Below are 8,739 nucleotides of genomic sequence, written 5' to 3' on the forward strand. Positions count from 1 at the left end.
GGTTCAGATGTGAATTTAATGGGAAAATATTTGAGGAGGTAGAGTCTTCATGCAAAAGGTGAAAGACCAATCAGCCTTTGGGAACTCAGCCCTCGGAGAGTTTTAGACAAAAGTAGAGAGAGAAAAAGAATTGTAGGTAAAGCTATAGAGCAACAAAGAGAAAATGTGAGAGAGGCATTGGGAACTTAAATTCAAATCCCACCAAGGCAATTCGCTGGGCGAATTTAAATCCAACTATTTAATAAACTGGAATTAAATGATAGACTCATAAATAATGATCATGAAACTGTCTAGTTCACTGATGTCCTTCAGAGAGTAAATCTGCCATCTTTACCCGGTCTTGCCTACATGTGACTCCAGATCCATAGCAATGTGGTTGTATCTTAATTGCCCTTTGAAATGGCCTCGCAAGCCACTCAGCTGTATCAAACCATTAAAGAAGAAAGCACTTACACCACACGGACTGCAGCAGTTCAAGAAGGCAGCTCACCACCACCTTCTCGAGAGTAATTAGGGATGGGCAATAACTGCTGGCCTTACCAGCGACGCCCACATCCCAATAACGATTTTAGTGAAAGTGGGAACAGAGAGAATGGAAGGCAAATAACGGGAGCGTTAAAGAGAATTCCCTGCGTTGTGTGCTGTGAATTTGGAAGATGTGAGTCCACCTTCGCTCACCAAGCTTTGTTTCTCTTCCTCTCCAGGTGAACGTGGTGTTGTTTGTCTGGACGCTTTGCTTACTGAGACATCATTTGTCCACACGCAATGTAAATGTGTCAAAGATCAAAGACACCAGGTAAATATCTAGCACAAGATTCGCAGCCCATTGCCTTCAGCTCACTGATCACCATTCCCATCTGGAAGTGGTGGTCTCATCGACATCTCTCCATGATTTGACCTTCAAATCGAGAGCTGAAGGAGGACAGCTGCAGTTAGGCCCCAGTGCAGTACCAAGGGAGACATGCTGCACTGTCAGAGGTACCCACTTTCAAATGAGACGTTAAGCGCTCATCTGCCCTTTCAGCTGGGCATTAAAAAAAAATCCCACAGCACAATTTCAACCAAAATTCTCCCTGGTGTCCTGGCCTATAATTATCCCTCAACCAACATCACTAAAATCAGATTATCACATTGTTGTGTTTGGGAGCTTGCTGTACGCAAATTGTCTGCCGCATTTCCTACATTACAACAATTCAATAGCGTATCACTGGCTGTCATGTGTTCTGGGACACCTGAGGTTGTGAAAGGTAGCATACAAATGAATGGTTATTTTTAATTATAATGAGAGATATTAAACTGAATCTGTTTTATTTCCCTCTCGGACAGGACCTTGACCCTTAAGGCAGCTGCGCGGTTATTTATCATGGGATGCACTTGGATCTTTGGGATCTTTAATGTCAATGAGAGCACCAGCTTCCTCTCCTACATATTCATTGTCATCAACACTCTCCAAGGCGTCTTTATTTTCCTTGTTTACTGTGTTTTCAGTTGCCAGGTAAGACTGAGTTCATTACAGGTATAAACTCCAGTGGAAATGGAGTGTGGGCCAGATATTGGCTGTGTGACAAAGTAACTATCTGGTACCACGCACAGCCACCAGTGTAATGAACATGAAGAAGGGGCCAGCAACCTGTGGCTCATTGCGGACTCCTGTGTAGCTCCTGACCTTGGTTGTTCAAACTCATCGTGATAGCAATGGTTTATTTGTTTGTTTTCTAAAACTTACATTGGCATGGCAGGCTGGACACTAGGCTTTGGCCTCTCCAGCCACAGGTAAAGCCCCAGTGGCAGTAGGAGGAGGCCCTTAAGCATCCATTAATTGGGCCATGGGCGAGCGGGTCACCTGATGCCTCCCCTGCCACTGGTAAAATCGCAGAGTGGGAGAGCGGAGATGGGCGGATAGGCAGTGGGCATGACACCACTGCCACATGGCACCCAATTTTACATTCCCTCCCCTCCCACCTGCCATCCCACCCATGGGAGTCGTAAAATTCTGGCCTCGGACGTTATTAGTACACAATGCTAATCCTCCCCTTATCTCCTCATTATAGGAACATAGAGCAACAGTAGGCTGTACAGCCCTGTAAGCCTGCTCTGCCATTGAATTAGAGTAAAAGCTGCAGAGATCCATCATGTTACATAGGATTTCATACAATGTACAGCACAGAAATAATCTATTCAGCCCAACTGGTCTGTACCAGTACTTATGTTCCCATATAAGCCTCCACCCACCCCTCATCATCATAATATCCTTCCATTCCTTTCACCCTCAAGTACTTATCTAGCTCCCCCTTAAATGCATCTATGTGAGTGGCCTCAACCATACTTTATGGTGGCGAGTTCCATAATCTCACCACTCCCTGTGTAAAGAAGTTCCTGCTGAACTCTCTCTTGGGCTTATTAATGACGACCTGCGTTTCATGCTTATGGTCACTAGATCTGGTCTCAGCTACAGAACGGTCATGTGAATTGACTCGGGTGTTTTTACAGCATTAAGGGTGTCTTACAAATGCAGATGGTTGTTATACAGGTAGAGGTGCCACACTCCTTTATTTTATCAGTGTTGCTGAAGCTAAGGTTTAAAATTGGAGGCCATTCGGCCCAACTAGTCTATGCTAGTGTTTAAACTCCACATCAACCACCGCCCACCCGTCTTCATTTAACCCATCGATTTAACCTTCTATTCCTTTCTCCCCCATATGTTTATCTAGCTTCCCCTTATATGCATCTCTTCACCTCAACTATTCCCTGTTGTAGTGAGTTCCACATTCTCACCCCTGTCTGGTTAAAGAAGTTTCTCATGAATCCCCTACTGAATTTATCAGTGATTATCTGAAATTTATGGCCCTTAGTTCACCTGGAAGGGCAAACATCTTCTCTACGTCTAACTGTCAAACCCTTTCATAATCTTGATCTCTATCAGGTCATCTTTCAGTCTTCCTTATTCTAGGGAAAAGATCCCCAGCCTGATCTATCATTCTTGCTAGGTATAACCTCTTAGTTCTGATATTATTCTAATGAATCTTTTCTTGTCCCTTTACCAGTTTCTATGCCCTGTTTGTAATATGGAGACCAGATATGTTCACAGCTGTATTCCAACCAGGGCTCTATACAAGCTTAACACAACATCTTCTGAACGCAATGATTGACTGAATTATCCTCCTGTTATTAAAGGTGAGGAATGAGTTTCGGAAATGGTTCACCAACGCAAAGGCAGGTTCACTCACTGACTTCTCAAATGTTCCGATGAATTCTCATGAGGTAAGAAAATGGTGCGCAAAGAGACAGTTGATGTGCAATGATATAAAAACAAAAAACTGTGGATGCTGGAAATCCAAAACAAAAACAGAATTACCTGGAAAAACTCAGCAGGTCTGGTAGCATCAGCGGAGAAGAAAAGAGTTGACGTTTCGAGTCCTCATGACCCTTCAACAGAACTGAGTGAATCTTAGGAAAGGGGTGAAATATAAGCTGGTTTAAGGTGGGGGGGAGGTGGTGTTGGGTGGGGGGAGAGAAGTGGAGGGGGATGGTGTGGTTGTAGGGACAAGCAAACAGTGATAGAAACAGATAATCAAAAGATGTCACAGACAAAAGAACAAAAGAACACACAGGCGTTGAAGGTGGTGAAATTATCTAAACGAATGTGCTAATTAAGAATGGATGGTACGGCACTCAAGGTACAGCTCTAGGGGAGGTGGGGTGGAAAGGCTAGCAGGGCATAAAAGATTTAAAAATAATGGAAATAGGTGGGAAAAGAAAAATCTATATAAATTATTGGAAAAAACAAAAGGAAGGGGGAAGAAACAGAAAGGGGGTGGGGATGGAGGAGGGAGTTCAAGATCTAAAGTTGTTGAATTCAATATTCAGACCGGAAGGCTGTAAAGTGCCTAGTCAGAAGATGAGGTGCTGTTCCTCCATTTTGTGTTGGGCTTCACTGGAACAATGCAGCAGGCCAAGGACAGACATGTGGGCATGAGAGCAGGGTGGAGTGTTAAAATGGCAAGCGACAGGGAGGTCTGGGTAATGCTTGCTGACAGACCGAAGGTGTTCTGCAAAGCGGTCGCCCAGTTTACGTTTGGTCTTGCCAATGTAGAGGAGACCGCTTGGGAGCAATGAATGCAGTAGACTAAGTTGGGGGAAATGCAAGTGAAATGCTGCTTCACTTGAAAGGAGTGTTTGGGCCCTTGGACGGTGAGGAGAGAGGAAGTGAAGGGGCAGGTGTTGCATCTTTTGCGTGGGCATGGGGAGGTGCCATAGGTGGGGGTTGAGAAGTAGGAGGTGGTGGAGAAGTGGACCTGGGTGTCCCGGAGGGAACAATCCCTACGGAATGCCGCCAGGGGGTTGAATGGAAGATGTGTTTGGTGGTGGCATCATGCTGGAGTTGGTGGAAATGGCGGAGGATGATCCTTTGAATGCAGAGGCTGGTGGGGTGATAAGTGAGGACAAGGGGGACCCTATCATGTTTCTGGGAGGGAGGAGAAGGCGTGAGGGCAGATGCGCGGGAGATGGGCCAGACACGGTTGAGGGCCCTGTCAACGACCGTGGGTGGAAAACCTCGGTTAAGGAAGAAGGGGGACATGTCAGAGGAACTGCTTTTGAAGGTCCTCCTTGTCCTCACTTTTCACCCCACCAGCCTCCGCATTCAAAGGATCATCCTCCGCTATTTCCACCAACTCCAGCATGATGCCACCACCAAACACATCTTCCCTTCAACCCCCTGGCGGCATTCCGTAGGGATCGTCCCCTCCAGGACACCCTGGTCCACTCCTCCATCACCCCCTACTCCTCAACCCCCACCTATGGCACCTCCCCATGTCCACGCAAAAGATGCAACACCTGCCCCTTCACTTCCTCTCTCCTCACCGTCCAAGGGCCCAAACACTCCTTTCAAGTGAAGCAGCATTTCATTTGCATTTCCTCCAACTTAGTCTACTGCATTCATTGCTCCCAATGCGGTCTCCTCTACATTGGAGAGACCAAACGTAAACTGGGCGACCGCTTTGCAGAACACCTGCGGTCTGTCCGCAAGAATGACCCAAACCTCCCTGTCGCTTGCCATTTTAACACTCCACCCTGCTCTCTTGCCCATATGTCTGTCCTTGGCTTGCTGCATTGTTCCAGTGAAGCCCAACGCAAACTGGAGGAACAGCACCTCATCTTCCAACTAGGCACTTTACAGCCTTCCGGACTGAATATTGAATTCAACAACTTTAGATCTTGAACTCCCTCCTCCATCCCCACCCCCTTTCTGTTTCTTCCCCCTTCCTTTTGTTTTTTCCAATAATTCATATAGATTTTTCTTTTCCCACCTATTTCCATTATTTTTAAATCTTTTATGCCCCCCACCCCACCTAGAGCTGTACCTTGAGCGCCCTACCATCCATTCTTAATTAGCACATTCATTTAGATAATATCACCAACTTCAACACCTCTGTGTTCTTTTGTTCTTTTGTCTGTGACATCTTTTGATTATCTGTTCCTATCACTGCTTGCTTGTCCCTACAACCACACCACCCCCCACCACTTCTCTCCCCCTACCCCACCTTAAAGCAGATTATATTTCACCCCTTTCCTAAGATTCACTCAGTTCTGTTGAAGGGTAATGAAGACTTGAAACGTCAACTCTTTTCTTCTCCGCCGATGCTGCCAGACCTGCTGAGTTTTTCCAGGTAATTCTGTTTTTGTGATGTGCAATGATGTTGGGTCTATAAGAGGTTAAACAATTTGTACACAGGCCACTTATGCGGGGCAATGGATTCCCAAGGACCATCTACCAATCCTATCTCACCCGCTTTCACTTGTCCTTGCAAATAAAACACATCAGAATTAATAAGAACTTATGGAAACTAAAAATATTTTGCTGATTTTTCACCACTGAATCTAATAAATTTGTTTTTTTTAAATCATAAGCAAATTATCACTTTGTGCCAGAAACGAAAGTACAGGCATTTTTCATATTATAAACATTAATACTACAAGGGCAGTCAAGAGACAACCACATTGCTGTGGTTCTGGAGTCAAATGTAGGCCAGATTAGATAAGGACATCAGTGAATGAGATGGGTCTTGGCAGCAACCAACAGCAATTTCATGGCCACTATGACTAAGACAAGCTTTTAATGCCAGACTTTTCTTGTAACTTATTGAATTTAAATTCCACCAGGTGCTGTGGTGGGATTTGAAATGATGACAGTAGAGCATTTATCTAGGTTATTAGTCTAATGACTGTAGAGGTCACTGGTTTGGAAGGTGCTGTCGAAGGAGCTTTGGTGAGTTGACTAACTCCCTCCCCTTCTCAATTGTCCCCTTGTTTTCTTTGGCATGACTCCTCTCCAGAGCTGCAGGCCAGAGGCTACACTCTCCTATTCTCCTGTTCCTTTACCTGCTTGGAGTTACCTGCTAAGCAGTGGCAGCTGGTAGACCCAGTGAGTGGGAGTGTTAGCTTCCCCCTCAAGGGTATTTGTGGCCCTCCCCACCCCTCCCTCTCACCGGTGACTGGGGCCCCTGAAGATTTAATTGTCAACGCAAGGTGGTCACTTGCGCTGGGGGTAAAGCGGACCATTGGCAGATCAGTACAGGGGGCTCGGACACTCCAACCACCCAGCCATACCCCCCTGCCACCACCTCACCCCAACTCCACAGCCAAGTGGGCATCAGAGTTTCCAACAGGCTTAGGCAGATGGGTATTGATGCAGCACCAAAAAAGCTTTTGTTCCCACCCAACCCACGCAGCTAAGATGCCCTCCTGTTGACCATATGAACAACAACAAGCACCAATGGGCACCACCCGTCAGGGCATCACTATCAACATCACCACCCAAGAGTTTTCAGGCCAATAATGTTCCTCTTAACTACCTGCCAAATGGAAAGGCACAAATATTAAATAATCCTCCATCGTTTTTCAATTTTTTTCCATCTAGACTAATGAAATATAGCAATTCTGAGGACTCAAGAGGCGACGGCAACATGTGTCTCGGACTGGATTTTGTTTGCTCATTTTTCAGGTTTTGCCTGGCTATCTTCCATTACTTTGCTCAATTTGTTGCTTGTGGAAGTGTCACATTGAGGTCCCATCTGAGGTCAGTGGAGGGCATCAGAGTTGAACATGACCCTGTCTAACACACTAACATGAAACACATGCACGTACACACATACACACATACACACATATACACAAACACACATACACGCGCATGCTGTCATACACACGTATATACATACACCAGGCCCACACACGCATGCACATACACACACACACATACATACACACACATAAACGCACACACACACACAAAAACACACACGCATACAGTCATACACACATATATACATAGACCAGGCCCACGTGCACACAGACACATGTTACAAACGAACCAGGCACATACACAACCGCCATACACATATGTATATACAACAGATACACTCACCCACTCATACACAGAGAACGCCACAGAGGCTACTAAAGATAATGTTAACATTCCTACTGCCACCCTGTGCAATTGGTTAACTCAGCGCTAATGGCAACCAAATTTCAGGTCTTCTAGCTTGTTTGTTTTAGCTACAATGTCCCTTTACAAGCTGAATGATTTTGGGGTGCACTGTAGATTTTGATCACAGGCTTTGCCTTATTGGATTTATGTAACACAATGAATGTAAAATAATATATCATTTCATTATTGAAGTGTAAGCATTTATTAATAAGATTTAATATCACAACAAAGACTATGTTTGCAAAGGAAAGTATTCTTGAAGTTTTCTGGACTGTTTAAGAGTTAATTAAAATCTATAACAAATTGTATCTTAGTAGAATAAAGCTTCTTTTGCACTGACACTTATTATTCTGACAGGTTAATGAGTAATATTTAAGAGTAAATGAGTTTTATGTTATGCTGTACACAGAAACATTACTATTAAGTTCTGGGCCAGGGTTTTACATTTGGTGTGCGAGGATGGGCCTGACACATCATGCGCGATGAAGTGGGGCATGCATCCCGATGTCACCGCGCTGTATCACGATGTTTCGTTCGGCAGGCACGCGCTGGAGTCGGCTGTGCGCCTGCCGATACTTAAAAGGCCTATTAAGGCCTAACGTTTGGCGGGCAGGTGAAAAGGCCAAGCAGGAGCGGGATGAGGTTTCCTAAAGCTTTTACAAATTGAATGAAAAGTTTTTTTTGAAAGATAAAAACATGCCCCATCTCACGTGGCACAGTCACATGAGGGGACATGTTTCATTAAATTCATATTGTATGTGTTTCTTTTTTTCAAAAATGCTTCAATCTCCCTGAGGCAGCTAAAGAGCACTGGACCCGCCTCTCCCTCCTCCCCCTCAACCCCACCACCGCCCCCCCCCCCCCCCACCCCCCCCCCCACCCGCACAGGTAGCATTCAGTACTAGCGCTCGCGTATTACACTGGGCAGGCCTTAATAGGCCCACCCTAATAAAATGGCGGCGCAGAGCCGATCGTGGGTGGTGGTCAGCTCCGCGGCCACCCCTGCCCGCTCCCAGCAAGCCCACCTGACCCAGGGGAAATCCAGGCCCTGGCTACAATGGAGATGATGGACTCTGTTTGGTGTAAAATCGATTTTGTTTGCTGTTGTATATAGTGGCATGTTTAAACAGGCTCTGTTTTCTGTTTGATCGCCCCAATTCACTGCCTTACTCGGCGGTGTCAATTCTCATTCCATTCATTTTATGAGACTTTGAAAAGTGAGCTGGGAAGGATGACTATTGGTTAAAGGA

General features: G+C 45.5%; 1 protein-coding gene across 5 annotated transcripts in view; it reads left to right on the top strand.

Moving 5' to 3' along the window:
- LOC121271411 (adhesion G protein-coupled receptor E1-like) overlaps positions 1-7,822 on the top strand; it is a 69,721-nt gene extending 61,899 nt beyond the window's left edge. For 4 of the 5 annotated variants that reach the window (XM_041177403.1, XM_041177404.1, XM_041177406.1 and 1 more), the window contains 4 exons: positions 705-796; positions 1,327-1,495; positions 3,175-3,261; positions 6,920-7,822. In XM_041177403.1, coding sequence (XP_041033337.1) covers positions 705-796; positions 1,327-1,495; positions 3,175-3,261; positions 6,920-6,934 — 363 coding nt within the window. In that variant the 3' untranslated portion in view covers positions 6,935-7,822. The remainder of the gene's footprint in view (positions 1-704; positions 797-1,326; positions 1,496-3,174; positions 3,262-6,919) is intronic. The other variant, XR_005941713.1, reaches the window with a different exon arrangement.
- Positions 7,823-8,739: the final 917 nt, after the last annotated feature.

Source organism: Carcharodon carcharias, chromosome 30, assembly GCF_017639515.1.
Source record: "Carcharodon carcharias isolate sCarCar2 chromosome 30, sCarCar2.pri, whole genome shotgun sequence".
Classification (NCBI taxonomy): domain Eukaryota; kingdom Metazoa; phylum Chordata; class Chondrichthyes; order Lamniformes; family Lamnidae; genus Carcharodon; species Carcharodon carcharias.